Below are 18,103 nucleotides of genomic sequence, written 5' to 3' on the forward strand. Positions count from 1 at the left end.
ATAAACGAGCAAAGAAACACTCAGAATCAAATTAGCTTGCTGGATTTTTGTAATCCAATTTACACATTTATCTCCTTCTTTGAAGTAAAGTTCAAGAGTAAGCTCAAGCTCTTTTTTCTCAAGACTTATATCAAGGCAAAATTAATTTAAAAAATTTATCCTGGACAGCCCAATGTGAACCTTCTACAGAAAAAGAAAATACAGCAGGTATCTGACTTGTGACTACTTGAGAAAAAAGTCAGTTGAAAACTTAAGTTTTATCACATTTATAACAGCAAGAAAAGAGGGACAGCATTCCCTGGAAAGATTGCAAAGAGCTAGGACAGAAAGCTGGGAGAGCTTTATCAGACTTTTGCACTGCTACCTCGGAACAATCAGATTTCAAAAATGTTTATTTTGTGAACTAGTATCAAGTCACTGTTTAGCACATCATTTTTTGTAAATGCTTCCATATGACAACGCAAATAACATTACCTATCTTTTGTTCCAGGGTCTTGAGTTGTTCCAAGCTGATAAAGAATGTCTATTGTGGAGTCAGAAGAGAGACCATTTAATCTTCCAAACAGTAAAGGGCTATTCAGATCTTGCCGCATTCAAAAGAAAAAAGGGGAGGGGAAATAATAGAAGTACTTACATACATATTTTTTTAAGTGTACTAATGACATTATTACAGAATTGCAATATTAACACTGAATTAAGTTCTCTCATTAACATAAGGATGAAATTCCTATACACACCACTGTCTCAAAACTGTACACTTTGTATGTCCAATGTTCAACCTTATTATGAAAGGAAAAGCTATTACAATATGAATCAGATAGAGGACTTAGAGGTTTACATAGTAGGGTTTTCTCCAACATATTCCAAAAGATACAACTAATTCCAATAGAGCTGTCAGACCTCTTGCTTCACAGAAGCAAATACTTTGTTCAAAATGAACACTTATTTAACTCTGATTTACAGGAATGGAATTACATCTGAAAATTTCCACAGATTCTTTCCTATTCAGCTTCTCCTCACTGTATTCATCTTCTGGCCTGCCAGAGAGCACTCTCCTACCTAACAACATTCCAGCAAAACAGAGCAGTCTACACTGAAACACTAATTCATGGCAAAACAAGTCATGGAAACCATTTTAAAAAGAGTGTTTTCTGTTAGCAGCCTCAAAACAGGAAAAACTGAATTCTTCTTTCACTTAGAAGCTACAAAACAGCAAAGTGGTATGAAACCATAAATACAAAACCGCCAGTATAGTAACAGAAGAGCTTCTGCAAAATTTCACTACAGGACATAGAATGCAGTTGTATCTTCATTACATACCTCTACACATAAAAATTTTCAATACTTAGTGCTATGCAGAATTCATACTGTCCTACAGACTACTGCTGCCCAAATTCTGTTAGTTTTCCCTAGCAGTACTTGTGGCTGTACTCTTTATTTTAAAACATCTGGACACAGTATCTAAAGCAAGAGGCATTCAGGATGCACTGTGCATCCTACTCTGTCGTCATAACACCCACCAAATTATGAAAAATCAAACATCCCTGGTTGCACTGCTTTAGCATGTTAGGACTACCCACATACAAAGAGTGTGATACTTAGAAGCCAAATAAAGCACAATTGCAAGTTCTGGCAACCCAAGTTCAGAATCAGAAAGCAACATGCAAATACACTGTGTTTGTACTTTTATACAAAGTGTTTTTAAGCAAATACTGAAAAGAAATACACTGCACTCACCTGCAGGATCACTCCCTGATGCCGAGCAGTTTCTTAGAAGAATGTCAATCAATTTTAGCCCAATTCTGGTGGACTGAAGCCCAATTTTCACCAGCACAGCCTCAATGTTTGGAGAATGCATCCCACAGTAAGGGGACATTAGTAAAGCAGCACATGTCTGCAACAGATTAGCAGTGGGTGCTGCAGCACTAGCCATCATTCCTTCCAAATCACTTATGTGAGTGAGGCAGTGGTGTAATAATCTCAACCATCCAATACTAAAAAGAAAAACACAAAAATGAGATAATGTATTATTTTATTATCTTATGTCTTAATCTGTAGCACAACTACTCATATTAGATTAGAGGACAAGTACTGCAGAAAACTTCTGGGACATGATCAAACATCATCTGAGCAAAGCAAATAACTGAATTTAAGATTACAATGAAATATACATTAGTAATGCTGTTGCAATCATTGGGTTAAGATTGTAAGAAAGGAAGGGTCTGTGGGCAGAAAGAGCTAAACCTGCAAGTTTTATTACTGAAGATTTTCAGGATTTCTCGATTCATATACATATTTCTTCCAACTGGAAGAAATCCTTACCTGTTGAGGGAAGGATGAAAGGAAAGGTGTTTATATACAGGGATGAGTGTAGGTTGGGTTTGGGTTTTATTGATTGTTGAGTTTTTTTCTTTGTTGGGTTTTACTTGCTTGTGTGTTTTATTTCTTTTAAATCAAAAGGAGTGAAGATGCAACAGTAGCTGGCATTAATTTTATACACCTGCACAATTTCCCTAACATTACAAACTTTTAGGATCATACACATTTACAATAAACTACAGTGAACCTTAGGTAACCTGATTTAAAATGCATATAGAAAAGCACAGAAATTAAAAATGTGTTAGCTACTACATTTCCCTCATGTCTCTCATTCTTTGACAAAATCATTCAGAAGTCCTTTTAATAACAAATCCTGAGTAATAAATCTATTGTAATCGAATCAGTTTGGAAACACATCAGTCAGACTATATTTATAAAATACAGCACAGCACTATTTAAACTAGCATCATGAACAAGATGGCAATCTAAACTGTATGTGTAATAAATGGCATCTTTCACTGACAAGTTCTAAACTAGCAAGTTGTTTCCACAACTAACATTTACCACAGTTTAAAAAAATGTAAACTTCATTATGGATCTTAAATCAGGCTTACGATTTTATTTTAGGAATTATTTACTCCTAAATCAATTGGATTCGTCAATTACAAGCTATGTCTAAAACAAAATTTATGCAAGTTTATTGAATGCATATTTCATATTACTATCATTGCTATATTAAGAAACTTACAGAATTAAGCTGAAAGCCACAAGAAAGCATTTCAAGAAATGAGAAACATACTTACACCTTTCTTTAGATACTGATTATTCTTGTGTGACTTTATTATAACCTTTTCTGAAGTAAAAAAATAGTACAATTTGGCTATAATAATTTTCTTCACTGCTATTTAAGAGCAAAGACTAATTCCAGTTATACAGCTTTTAATAAACATACAGAGTATTCATGTTCTCTAAGTTCACTTAATGCTCTCAAAACTTTTCCCTAAAAAAGAAAGGTTTTTAAAACTTTCCCATGCTCTCTGCAAATTTATAGGCATTAAGGTCCAAAGATGAAATATTTAAAATTAATGAGTTTTTACAATTTAGTAAGCTACATCTATAAACCAAGAAGTCACAAAAATCCATCCAGTAAATTAAATTCAAAGTTGGAAAACTCTGACACTTGAAAAAAATTCCTTAAGTGTTCATTTATTTTTATTTTTAAAATGAGTAAGAAACTCAAAATGCCATCTAACCAAATAAATGCTTTTGAAAAGAAATCTTGCTGATATGCCAGAATCATAACAACATTCAGCTTCTATTTCTGCTTCCAAGCCACAATATTAGACATGACTTCCACAAAACATTCCATTGTTCCATTTGTACCTTCACTCCAATACTTATGTAACTCCGTTGCCTTCTGTAAGGACAAGAAGTATTTTGACACTCCATTTTTTTTGACAACTGCCTACCCATTAAAACCACAAAATGCAACTCTAAATGCTTTCCTATGCTTCATATTCTCTCGCCATTGCAGGGTGAAACATTCCCTTTTACACTTGCAGACTATGCATGCTGCTAAAGAAGGCAGAAGCACTGCTTATATTTCCCTTCATATTGGAAAAAAAAGAGGAAGAGTTTGCTACTGAGAGATCTGACTTGGAGAAGAAAACGATGTAAAAAACCCGAACCCTGAACCATGCACTGGCACAAAGTGTCCCCTGACACCGGAGCCTCACCTGGTTTTGGAGACCTGGTCCTCAGAGGGAAGGAAGGGATTATTGACGGTGGCAGAGGAGGTGTTCCCAAAGGCAGTGAGGCCTAACAGCTTGATCTGAGAGAGGCCCAGGGTACTGGCATCCCGAGGACGATGGAGACGAAGGCAGACAGCTGAGGCAACTTCAGCTTTTACCAGCTGGATTTTTATATAGGTGAGACCACTCGTGATAACAGGAGTTGACAAAGGTAACATATTGACACCATCTGCGCTTATTTCAACAGACACTGATGAAGGGCAAGCTACAGAGTAAGATAAGAAGGTTTAACACTATTTTAAAATCTGTACAAGTTTGTCTTCATCATGGATACATGCTCAACAATTGCAATTCAGAGAACAAAATGACTAAAATGATTTCAGGCAGACACTACTATAGAACTGCAGGTGGAGAACTTGACCTGGGAGATGGTACATTTAAAAAGCACAAGCATTTTGATACATGGTATACATAGTTTATTTCAATGACTTTATATGAAGAAAAGTCCTGTCCCTGAAAACACTGTTTCCCTATCAGGGCTACAACAATAAGAGCTGAAAATCTCATGCTTTTTCCCAACTACCATACAAAAGCATTTTGCCTTAAGTTTTGATAAGTATGACAAATTTTTTTGACATATTTAACATGAGTGCCACATGATGTCTACTATGCTAGAAAACGAGCAGAGGCAGGGCCTTCAGTTCTCAAACAAAGCAGAATTTGCAAGTTTTCAAACTTATTTTACAGGCATTACTCAAACAACCAATAACATCCCAGCTCTAGTTCCTCTGATTATACTCTTTGCATTCTATCCCAACCTTCACATTTTTGAACTGGCATGAACATCAGTGAATCTACTTACTTGCCAGAGAGGCCAGGTGAGGCTGGATGTGGATCTCTTTGAGCAGAACAGCTGCAGGAAGGTGAATGGTGAGGTCACACCAAGCCTCCTCAGGTAGAAATATGTACGACCATGCAGCAGAGCGAGCCCGCCTGTGGGGAGGAGTAGCCTGCAACAGCACTTCAGCAGGCTGGGCAGTGGGGCTGCTTGAGGTGATTGAACCTTCAAAAATAGCACCATTAACATTCATTATTAATGTTTATTAATAAAATGCAGATTAATTTACAACTTAAACTGTGGAAAACACCTTTTTTTTTTTTCTGTCTCATCTCTTTTGCTTTATCTGCAATATCCCATGTTTAATGCCCACTGCCCAGTTACTTCTTTTTTACTCTGAGACAATTTTAAATAGGCAGTTTACATACACACGCGCATATATATGTGCTTGAAATTTGCTAGGGGACAGTTGCTGTCAAAGTTCTAAACTTACTCTCAAGAGTACATGACATAACCAAACCAAATAGAAAGGTGCACATTGAACAGCATGCTTAGAACTTGATCTCATTTAATTCACAGTTACACACTTCAAATACTAAAATAACATAAATGACTCTAAAACCAACTTCTGCAACCCTTTTTAAAAAAGGTTTCACAAGAAAACCCTTTTCTAAAAGAGACATCAGAATAAAAAAAAACAAACAAACAAAAAAACTGACTCCTAGCATAAGTTAAGAATTAAGAAGGAAGAAGTAGGCTGCCTTCTTTAGCAAGTTATGGGGCGTAACAAGACCAGATTTGAGCTCTTCCAAACTACAGGTACTTAGGGTGCTCTACTGCAAGGCAGCTATAGCCTGACCCCATGACTAAATGCCTAGCAGCAGCTGGACATTAATTCCTGGACACATTTTGGTAAGTTTTCATCCTGAAAGGAATTAAGCTCATCTCAGAGAATAACCACATGATGAGAATCAGAATGTGCTACAGAGACTACTACATGATGGGAATTAGAATGTACTAAGTGAGGGCAACCAGAAGGTTAATTTCAAAAGCATACTCCTGACTGAAAGTTAAATATTAAGAGAGAAGTCCTCATGGAAGAACATCAAGAACTGCAGCACTTGCTGGAAGATAAGGTAGGCAAGAACCATTCACGCTTAGGATTTTTACTATTTTAATTAATAAAGAAGGAATGTGTGCAGGATTCTTAAATTTGCCATTTAGAAATTTGTGAAGAGCAAAGTAGAAGACTTCCAGCGACCCCTATTCTACCAAATAAATCTCTTCTTATTGTCTTTTGTAACGCCATTATTTTTGACACTTAAATTTGAATCACAGGACTGAACGGATTCCTTTCTCATTCAACAGTCTCTCCAGAAATTTTAAAATTAATCCTGTCTTGTTAGTGAGATAAACTGTATGAATACATTCAAGGGCTGCACCGGGCTAGTGGGCAGCAACAGAAAGGAAAGACACTAGTACTGAAAAGGAAAGCCTTTGTAAGGTATTACATCATGACTACCTCTTAATACACACACATTTTAGTTAACTGGCAGCCATTGTATTGATATCAAAACAGCACTGCAATTCTAAAAAATGCTCACGCAGGCAACTTGAGAGCAGTCAGAAGTATGTATGCACAATCAGCCTTATGCTCCAGCTTCTTCTGCTCTGCTGCACAGAGCTCAGGCTCATTCTCTCTCATCCCACCATGCCATGATTCTGCATTAACTCCATCAACATTGATGTGTCTTAAAAGAAGTTACTGAGTCTTAGTGTGTCTAAGGCAAAGGGTGGGCTGGAACCAGGCATCCCCTGACCTAAGGGAGGACAAAGGGGCTCACCTGGATGCATGACTTCATTCAGACACAGATCACTCCCTCTCCTTCTCTCCCCTGTCCACATGAGGTCTTATTACCTGTGGTGGAGGGGACTAACCTCATCCCTCAACACTACCTTGAAACAGCAGCAACCACTTTCATTAGAAGATTTAGTTCTCATTGGAACATTTGACACTGTTGTATTACTTTTTGTTAAGAACTCGATACACATTCAAAGGACCAGCATAGATTAAGCTAAGAGAAAGAAGCATTACTCACCCAAAGGTGCAAAATTGTGAATTCCTTCTGCATTATCAGGCTCTGAAGCGAGCACTCTGGCTTTCAAACTGCTGTCTGTTGCTTTGGTGGGACCAGAATCCAGGAATTTCATAATAGTTGAAACCATGCTTCTTGCTGTGTTAACAATAGCTCTTGTGCTTGTTACCATGTTGTTACAGATAAGTTGAACACCACCTGTATATAGCGTGGGCAGAGAGAAAAAGATATTGCTCAGAAGCCTGCAATAGATTCCACACAAAGGCCTATTCAGTAAATTGGAACATGCAGACACATGTATGTATTTTACAAGCGCAAAAAAAATCTAAACCAAACTTTTTATTTGATGTGGCTAAAGAAAAGACATTCTTACCCATATCATGGAAAGCCTTCAGTGCCTCACTTGTATCCAACACTCGTAAAATGAACCAGAGCAGTGGCTCAGATAACTGACATGTGGCAAGAGAACCCTAGAAGAAAATCAATTAAGAAATATAATGGTTTCATACAAAATTATTACAGTAGAAATTCAAATAACAGCTCTCAGTCTCTCCTTTTAGTAGGCAAAACTACCAAGGAAAAAATGCCACCACCGCTGACCTCTCTGTCACCATATACAACACCATGTTCCATATGGTTCAATTCCTTACAAAGGAAAAGTCTTTGGGGTATGGAAAAGCTCAAAATCAGGGGGTGAGCATCTTCAGAGAAGTAAGAGTACTGAGCATTAAAACAGCCACAATAAACATGCTTCTCACTTGCACATAATAAAAAATCTCTTCCATCTTCAAGCCTTTAGCCAGGAACATTTACAGGAATGTTAAATTGTCCTTAGAGAAAACTCTCTCTCTCCCTCCACCATGGACAACAGAGAGAGGCTTCCTAACTTCAGCACCCAAATGAAGAGAGGTTGTAAAAATGCTAATACTTCTTTTACATAGCAATACTTTAGTTTTCTGACCTTATTATTGATTACAGAATCAACTACCTTGAAGCACAGCAAGCCTAAGGGAACTCACCTGCCTTCCCATGTACCCACAGGCCATGTAGGTAAGAATAGGCTGAAGCATCACTTGAACTGTTGTTGCTTTCTTACTAAGTGTTGTCAGGATAGTGAACAACCCATCTCCAACTGATATTGCATCTAAGCCACCATGAAAGTTCTCATGTTTAGTCAGATGTAAGCCACTTGCACCTAAACAAAAATAGATAGCTCAAAGATCACAAACTGAGACCTAACAAACCATTAACAGCACATAAGAGAACTCAAGAACATTCACATGTTCACATGGATTTTACAGAGTACAAATGGACCAGTTTTCAGGATTGTATGACTTACAATTAGTGTTCCCAAATATGTATAAATAGGAACACTTGACCCAGGAAGTCAGGAAATTTAAATCAAATCAGACCATAAAAATGAGTGCAATTAGTGAAGGAAACAGGGTAACTACAAGGATTAGAATCACTCCTAGCTAGAAGCAACTGACATTTAAGGTTTTTTTCAGGTAATAATAAAGTGCCCTTGTGCTGCCAAAAACCTCCCCAAACATTTAACACACATACTTCTATCAGATTTACCTCACCTGGAAATTCACTTCTCACTATTAAAGCTAAGGACTTATTCATGACAATTTTCTGAATATCAATTATCAGCCATATTGACTACACATGGCTGAGATTAGAAAGCAAAACAGTAGTCTTCCCATGGAAGATATTACTTCCACAAACACAACTGTCTTAAAAATCATTTGGCTTCAATCTGGAAGAGCTGTTAAAAGTGGTCTTAGATTTAAATGTAAGACAACCATAGAGAAATCCTGTCCCATTTAGAAAAACTGAAGTTGTACGAAAAAATAATAAAAAAATAAATCAATGTGCTCAAGTGATGTTTGGAACATGTCTTACAGAAATATTTTGGCAAGAGAACTGCCAGGTGTAGTACTTTGGCCACCTTTAAACTGTCAAGAAAGCAAACATTGATAAGCAATGCATGCACAGCAACTAATAAAGCAGTCCTAAGACCCAGTCTCTGTCCAGCCTAGGAATGCTAAATGGAATGAATGCTAGAGCTGAAATCAAATAAGCTGGATTTGCTATGAGGAAAGACCTTCAGGTGAGGACAAGATTGGGCAGGAGGTGAACACTGTTACTTGTATGATTTTCACAGTTTATCAATTACAAAGCCAAAAACTCTAATGAAACAGACACAATGGTTATAAAAGGAAAACCAGAAAAAAAAAAGTTGAAAATTCATGTGACAAATTAATTACTTGGGGCCATCCTTGATCCTGACTAGCTGGCTTGCCAGATGCTGTAAATTAGCACTATTATAAATTTTGACACCAGAGCCACTACCTAATAGTAACCTTTGCAGACATCTTGTTTACCTATCCTGGTATCACCTTTCCATACTGCATTACTTATTACATGCTTACTACTATATGCTGATAATTAATTTTTGGATCCCGTGTAACCCTAGCTACAGTCTTGCAAAATGTTTTGTTCACAGAAATTGACCGAAGAGAGCTTAAAATGTTTTTCTTGGACGAACTAAACACATGAGTAGCTGTGTTACATCTTCCCAAAATATGTGGACAGATTATTTTCAATAACCTATATTAAGAACTCTTTGGAAGAACAATCTATTGAAAGGATCAGCTAGCACAGAACCCTAATTTCAATGAAAAACATTTTGAAAAATCTGTCTTTCCAAATAGCCCTTAAAATATGCAAAATAACTGCTGGACAAAAATCAGTGGTTTAGAAAGATATCAAAGTTGAGAAGACTATCTGAATTTCACTCCAAAGAAACACAGAACAAACCACCTTTCCCAGAACAAACTACTTTCAATGTTCATAGTGTATCTGCAATATGACACCAACTACCCTAAGTGATGAAGGAGATACTCTGGAACTAATTTCGGGAAGGCTCCAACAGCACAATCCAGGCTTGTCAAATCTTGCCTCCTGTTTAATTTGACTACTAGAGATAACTATCTTTTCCTCAGTTGTTTTCATGCTGAAATAAACCACTGGTCTAATATTCATGAGGGCTCACTGGACAAGTAACCTTTTCCTGATAATATCATTGGTTAAGTGTCATAATCTGCTTAAAAGAGGAAGCACAGGAAAGGTCAGAGGAACTTGCTTCAAAGCCAGTGAATCACTATAAAGAGAACAAAATTTTACAACTACTACACCTGAAAAATGAAGTGCAGGTCTTTGTCTATCCTTCTGCAAAATGTTTTGCACATGCAGAAATCCATGGTATTTCAGTGAGTGGTTTAACTTGAGCAAATAAATTCTATATGCTACCATCACAACACACAAGTAAGTCACAAAGATAGATAATCTCTCTGAGAAAAGGCACCTCAGATAAATGTCTGACAAACAGCAGCTTTGCTTCCTAAATATAATCACCTCCCTAACTAGTTCATAGCAGGAAGATCCTACCCACAAATATATGACTGCAAATCCTAGAACATGATGTTAATGAAGTTTCTGGTAAAACAGAGGAAAAGTTTATGTAGTCTATGAAAGGGACACAATTGTAATTTGTATTTTCCCGAAGTGATTTAGAAAGGAAAAGCATACAGTACATAGCAAACAACAGGTGTCTTGTACAAACTGAAGACTCATCCTAACTCATGCATAGAGGCATGTGATGGCCACAGACTGAAATACAGGAAATTCCACTTAAACATAAGAAAAAGACTATTCTACTTTAAGAATGATTGATCATTATCATAGGCTGTCCATAGCAGTCGTGGAGTTTCCACCCCTGAGGAATTAGAAACCCAACTGAACCAAGGTACTGAGCAACCTGTTCTCAATCGAGGCAGGCTCTCAGTTTGTGCAGGAAAGCTGGACTACACAATCTTCAGGGGTCCTTTAACATTAAGCATTCTGAGATTCAGCAAATTCAAATGCCAAATGCATTCCCGTTTGGTTTCAATTACCGTCTCCCACCTTCTGTTGGGGGTTCTTTTCCATGCATCTGTTCCCCTTTACCTTTTTCTCTGTCTCTTCTTTCCTGTCAATTCTGTAATACATTCCTTCACATCTACACACAGCCTATGATATTTCAGAAGTTTTAAATGCTTCACCACCCAAAAGACCTTCCATGTTACTCAGAAAACACGTACCAATTATCATTGCCATAGCACTGCTGTTACACTGGCCAAGTGCAGACAAAATCTGGCTCATAATTTGTTGGTTGGCCAACACCAAGTCTGCCACGTATGCAGTTGATCCTTGAGTATTAGGGTTGCTTCCATTGCCATCTTTGCCTCCTGAAACCTTCTCCTCATCAGACACACTGTCTGTAGTACTGCTTGCTACTGGAACACGGGCACTGTATTCTCGGTTACTGGAAAGTGGCAGTTGAACTAAAATGTTTATCAGCTTCAATAAATCAAACATGAGTTGATCCCTTGTCATTTCTCCACAGACTGCTTTGGCATCACCAGGACGGATGATATTGGCAAAGAGCCCTCCAAAACATGCTCGAGCACCCACAGAGCTGTCTGAGCCACTGCGAGACATGACTTTGTCCGAACACGTAATGTAATGATGCACAAGAAAGGTTATGGACTCAATTACTGCAGAAATAGTGCTAACTGATACAACTTCAAAATTCTGTTCCAGGGTGAATTCCAAGAGTTTCACTTGAGCATCCAATGGTCCCTGGCCTGTCTGGAAAGCACCCCTGAAAGAAAAAAAAAAGAAAAACAAAAAAAAATGCATGTTGAAACAAAGTCTAATCTTTCACCTGCATCAAGCTTTTGCAATTTTTAAATATACTGGTCATTAAACAGCCTGCAGAACCTGCTCATGCAACCACCTTCATGATACCACTAAGGGTTAAGAGGTTAACTTTGAAAAAGGCTAGGATTAATCTTTAAATTTTTGTAATTCAGTTAATTTTGTGAATTTTTTCAGTTAATTCAGTTAATTTTTTTTTAGTCTATAATAGACTGAACAGTCCTGCTCAGTTCTTGGTGAAAAGTTTCCTACATTTGCAAGAAAACTTCATGGAAAACAGTCACATAATACTTTAATATCATGAGGATTCTTTAGTTGCTAACAGAAAATCATGATGGATTTTTTTCTTCCCACAGGCCTTTTGTTTGTGCCCCACCTGGCCACTCCTCACCCAGAGATAAAATGAAGAATGGTCAGGTTTTACCTACATGAATAGTAAATATACATAAGATCATGAGAAGGTGCTTAAGAAATCACAGGCTGGTGCTTGTACGTTAACTGCTTAAAGAATTTCTGCTAGGAATAAGTTTATTTTATCAATTGCTTTTACACATATAGTGGTGAATTACAAAAGAAACCTTTTGAATGGGTGTATCTAAAAACTTGTATTAGGCACTGAATTTTCATATACTTCTCTGTATCTTCTCCAATTGATTAATGTCATTCTAGCTTTTTTAATTAAATACAGAACAAAACAGTTTATAGAAACAGCCCTGAAAAAATATTTGGAATTTAAGTAATTCTAACTGTAAAATACTGCTTTTCTTTACAGTTAATCTTATGACCAGATAAGACACAGTACAGTTCAGTAGTTATCTGTGTTCTTAGAAATAACCATCTAAATCCCTTTCTGGCGCTTTGCTTCCATTTCATGTCATTTCACAAAAAAACCCTAACACATTTCAAAAACTACCCTTTCAGTGGTCTCATTAGCTTAGTTTAAACAAATGCTGGCATGCAGATCACTCTGAATTAATGATTTTATTGTATTATGACATGTCTTGTAGAAATCATCAATATAACCTGGTAAACATCACTTCTAAAATTTAAGTCTGAAAGGCAGAATCTCCTGGAGAAGACAGAAACCATTTTCTGTAAGATTAAACAATAGACAACACCAAAGTGCCACCTACTGGGAGCCCAGAACTGAGGCAGCTCATGCTTAACTATACAAAGCCTTTGTCTGGAGATGAACACAACATCAATACCAGAAAGAAATGCTTCCTACTGTACTTCAGACTAAACAATTGCCATATTTCCAGTGTACCATTGGAGGCAAAGTCTTGTGCCCACTGGCCTTGCCTTGAGGAAGCAGAACTGTGAAAGATGAGCCATAAGCTCTTATCTCTCCTCTGGCCAGAGGCACTTCTCTCTACCTAGTGGGCACCAATAGGGCCCAAGAGAGTGGGGCAGAGGATGTTTTCCATTGTCATGTGGAGAGAAAACCACCCCCCAAAGATAAAGCAATAGAAATGCATACTGCATACATAGAATTATGCAATCTCATAATTCATCCTACTGTGTGAGAAAAGCCATCTGTACTATTTTCACAGTCTATAAATAATTTCTGGAATCTTTCATTAATTCAGACTTCTCAGAATACTTTTAATAGGTAAGCTCATCAACAGTTGTCCTTACTTTAAGGGATTTACTTCAAAAAGTTTTATATCTTAGATTTAAATAGAATAAATAAAATCAGGTCAAAATTTTAGTGCCTCTGTTGACAGTCCCTCACACAGACAGCTGTGTGTGAATTCCAGATGCATTTTTCCATGTGCCAGGAGCAGTCCAGATCCTGCTGCTAGTGCTGCAGTAACAATCATGATTTCCACTGACACAGAACTTGACAGTATGACAAGCCACACACTCATTGAGTTTTCTTTCATAATCCCACAGATTTTAAAGGAAAGGAGGGTATGAAAGAAAACAAACATATAAGATTTACCTTTCTGTTGAAAGTATATGTATTAATTTTAATAAAAATTCACTGAACATCTGAGGACAAGTTGAAGAAAGGTGCACTTGTAACCGAGTAAGAAATTCTTGCATAGCTTGTGTTGCTGTTGGCCCAACCTGGAAGAAAAGACATTTTAGGAAGTATTATATATGACTGAAATGTCTTCAAGAATCTTAACATCTTCTAAGAACAGAGAAGTATTGTATAGCTTAACTTGCTTTCTGAAAATCTTTACAGAACTAATCTGCATCCATTTGTATTACATGTTTTTCTACTATTAATCATGAGTCAAAAGCAAGAAATTCAGTTCTTTGTCTAAGACTTGCTTTTCAGCTTGAGACTCTTTTCAGTAATGCCAACTATACTCCATACAGAATCCACTTCTGTGCTAATCTGATACTTACTGCATACTTAAGTAAGAACTTTAATGGCACTGTGCAGTGTTAAAAGTTCTGGAAATGACTACGTATTTTCTTGAAAATTTGCTGGAAAAACCCCCCTGGAACTACCAGGTATTTTCTGTCTCCCAAATTGAGACTCCTGTCAAATACTACATACAATTAAGTTCAGTTTGGTTTTTTAAAAAACATTATTCACAGATATTTCAAAGATTGCAAAAAGCAAGAAAACTTTAATTGAAATTAGGAGAGGCAGTGGATAACACATGAATTCAGAAACAGGCAGAAAATGAAAGCATAATTTTCAATTCAGGAATTCTTAGATATTAAAATTCATTAATAATCTTCATTGACATTTTTATCCTAACCCAACAAGATTTTGAGAAAGTAACTGAATGGAGCAATTCATTCACATATAGCATCCTCTCCCTGTGGCAAGTCTCTGGCGATTTTTTTTCTGCTCATCAGAACCAACAAAGATTATAACTAGAAGAAGATACAAGACAAGAATATAATACATTATGAATGAACACATATTTCTGTCAAGTGTCTTGAAATCCTACTGAAAAGGTTTTTCTCTTATTTTAATTGCTCATTACCTGTGGACTGTGTTGATTTGTTCCATGAGGGTTAGTGCCAGAAAGAAATTTCACTAACACGTGAATAAGGTTGGGATCTGACACCAACAATTGGGCAGTGCTTTCCTGAGCTCCAATGGCATTGCTTGGACCAGCTAAAAAACAAAGACATAAAAATTACATGCGTAATCTTAAACATTAGGTGTAAATCAAATATTTATAGTGCAAATCCCTTAAATTATTTCATTATGTGGAAATATTCTGAGCTAAATCAGTTACCAAAACCTCCCTGCTCAGGACTACAATTCTGAGTTTTCCCTTAAGTACAGATATAAAGCCCCAAAAACATGTAATCAGTATTCCAAGCTTGCTAAGGCAGTACTCCAGATAAGAGAGATTAATTTTGTAGGTGCAATACATACAGACATTTTGATTTGTCACTTTTTGTTAGTCCAACACATTAATAAGGCTCAAGTTCATTTTTTAGTTTGTCAAACAGAGAACAAGGGTTCTGTTATCCTCTAAACAATCACAGTGTTTTTGCTCTTGGCAAATGCAAACACTTCCCAGAATAAAACTGTAGAGACCTTAACAGATGAGAACTCTGAAGACTGGAATTTGAACTAAAATACACCCTTCAGTGATCAAACAAACAAGCTTTACTAAATATGAAGTCTTACTCTAGCAGTAGTAGCATACTACTGTTCAAATCAGTTCAAAACACAGAAAAAAGCACAGCATGAAACAAATCCTGCAGAGATGCAACAATGCTTTTTGAAAAATGCCATCATACCAATTTCTCCCTTTTGTGACTAGCTCAGGGGTGCAACTCCCCTGTGGAGGTGTTACTGGGACATTCACACATAGGCCTGAAGGTGTTCACCCCTTCTGGTATGCCATAACTGACTCAACTGTACTGTCTTTAAGAGGGAACTGTCCTGTTGTGTCAAACCATCAAGGACACCACAGTGCCCCCAGACTCATTTCTGGGGCCTTCCACCAGAAGACTGTGAATGATTCTGTGTTGCATCAGTGTAGAACTCCCCCCCAGTGGGGGGATACCTGGGCATTCCCACCTGAACTTGAATGTCTATTAACCCACTGAACTCTGTTTCCTAGGCTTCCACCACCCCGATGGATCAAAAGCATGATCATCAATTTCACCAACAGATGTCTAAATTGCAACAATCAAATCTTGTCTCTTGATCCACTTGTGGTGGATCCTTTTCTCTCCCCTATCTACTCTTACCCTTTCCTTCTCTTTCTTTGTTTTCCTTATATGTTTTCCTAAGTGGTATCTTTATATTTCTGCACTATTTCATTTTTACAGATAACGGTAACAGCCACATACCTCCTTTCCATTACAACCAAACTGTTCTAAAATAACCCTGTCATACAGGTATTTATTTATATATTTATCTCTCTCACGTACATATATACGTGAACATTGATCATTCAGTGGAGTGTTTCACTCTAACCCATCCCAAGTGATCTATTAACAAGAACTTGTAACCCAGCCTTTAGGGACAGGTCATGACACTTGCATGTCCTACCCTTTCCAACTCAACCCCAAGTCACAATCCTACACACAGAAAACACAAAACCACATTCATATGCCCAATTGTGCCTGCCATGAACCACAGGGTTTGCTTCTGAGTAGCTTTTTATTCACCTACTGATCTCAGGCAACTAACAAAGAAACTCTTGCAAACACGCAGCTGCCTGTCAGTGTCAGAGAAGAACACTGAGCCTCATAACACTTGCAAGATATTTGCATATAATCCCAGTGATACACACCGCATAAATTTTGGAAATTTTTGCCAGTCTACTGATACAAACTGAAGAGTTTGACTTGTTAAATGAAGGCATTTATACCAGAAATCAGGCCATGTTCTATTCTCAAATACTAAGAATAAGAGTGAAGCCTCAGTTTGTGCATAATAAGTCTCTTTCATTAGTTTTTTGCAGCTCTTACTTCTTTACCTGACGGCAAAAATTTCATCAGATTTTTGTGAGACTAATTTCCAAATAACATCAAAGAAAGGGGACAGAAAGTAAAAATTTTAAAAACAAAATGCATCTTAAAGTCAATGATTTGAAATGGCAAATATGAAAAAAATTTCATAGGCAACATTTAAAAACTACTTCCTTTAATTCCTACCCGTTTTGTGGCAAAATGTCATTCACAAAGAGAGATTATTTCTAGTGTGTTGTGGAGCAATATAGAGAATGTGAGATATACTGGTATGCACAGGGAAACGAAATGGCTGGATTTCTATTTTAATAGATTCAACTGCTGGGGGTTTATTTTGAGATAGCTTAATATAAGCAGTGACTGGTGCCTGCATATTTACAAAAATATTCCTACTCTGTTAGAGGAACTTCAATCTCACTCATAGCAACTTAATCATTCCCCTCTGCTACTTCTACTCATACTACAAAACCTAATTCCCAGAAATCATTTGCTAGTCCTAAAATGTTTTTCAGAAGACACTGCTTATAATGACATTTTCTTTTACCAAAAGGGTTTCTGTTTACCATGGTACAAGCAATTCAAGGAGCTCACTCTTGAAAAGCCTGAAGTGAATGGAGAACAAAAGCACGCATATGGCAAAAGGAATGTTCTGGAAGTCTTTTAATGGAACCAACACTCATTTGTACATCACTAAAACTGTCAACATAAGAAAACCAACCAAGCAAACTTACCATTAAGCTGCATATTTGTCATGAGTGTTAGGCTGTGAAGCACAAGGCACCACGTCCGCAGTAAAGTATTAGGATACCATGCCAGAACTGACAGGAAGCTAGTGACTGAAGCTGTCAAGAAAAACAGTTTTTTCTAAGTTTTAATCTTCAAGGTATTATTATAAATTTCTAATTTTTACTGTAAGGTGCTATGCTGATTATTGTTATTAATATTATTGTTCCTTACATTCATTTTGTTTTGACAACCACTGCTGCAGGAAATTAGGAAAAGAAACCTCACCAACACTTCACAGGAACTGGCACACAGAACTTTCTACAGCATGCAGACCCTCACATCTCAAAGAAAACAATGCAAAGAAACTTTCAAATACTCTTATGGAAGTCAATGTAACAGGTTCATTATATCATGCATAAAACATTTTGGATTATCACCACAAGATACCACACTTCTTAATTATATAGTATAACATACTGCAAGAAAAAAAAATTCAGTATTTCTTCATACTAGATTAGCAGTGTGATGCTCAACAGTAATGGCACTTTCCCACTCTGCTGACCCCTTTAAGAGAGATCATAGGATGCTATAGAGGAGATGAAATTAATCAGAAAAGTGCACACTGCTGCACAGTTCATCTCAGACTAAGAAGTGTATTTTAAGGAATCCTCCTGGTAATAATTTTGAGTTAGGAACCA

At 37.0% G+C, this 18,103-nt stretch overlaps 1 protein-coding gene across 8 annotated transcripts in view; it reads right to left on the reverse strand.

Moving 5' to 3' along the window:
- The window catches only part of BIRC6 (baculoviral IAP repeat containing 6), a 170,579-nt gene that overhangs the window by 78,304 nt on the left and 74,172 nt on the right, over positions 1-18,103 (reverse strand). For all 8 annotated transcript variants that reach the window (XM_056486486.1, XM_056486491.1, XM_056486490.1 and 5 more), the window contains 11 exons: positions 17,411-17,521; positions 14,726-14,859; positions 13,717-13,844; positions 11,153-11,715; positions 8,024-8,199; positions 7,378-7,474; positions 7,008-7,202; positions 4,933-5,133; positions 4,056-4,335; positions 1,738-1,994; positions 475-583 (listed from right to left, as the gene is read on the reverse strand). In XM_056486486.1, the coding sequence (XP_056342461.1) occupies positions 475-583; positions 1,738-1,994; positions 4,056-4,335; positions 4,933-5,133; positions 7,008-7,202; positions 7,378-7,474; positions 8,024-8,199; positions 11,153-11,715; positions 13,717-13,844; positions 14,726-14,859; positions 17,411-17,521 (2,251 nt within the window). The remainder of the gene's footprint in view (positions 1-474; positions 584-1,737; positions 1,995-4,055; positions 4,336-4,932; positions 5,134-7,007; positions 7,203-7,377; positions 7,475-8,023; positions 8,200-11,152; positions 11,716-13,716; positions 13,845-14,725; positions 14,860-17,410; positions 17,522-18,103) is intronic.

Source organism: Oenanthe melanoleuca, chromosome 3, assembly GCF_029582105.1.
Source record: "Oenanthe melanoleuca isolate GR-GAL-2019-014 chromosome 3, OMel1.0, whole genome shotgun sequence".
NCBI lineage: Eukaryota > Metazoa > Chordata > Aves > Passeriformes > Muscicapidae > Oenanthe > Oenanthe melanoleuca.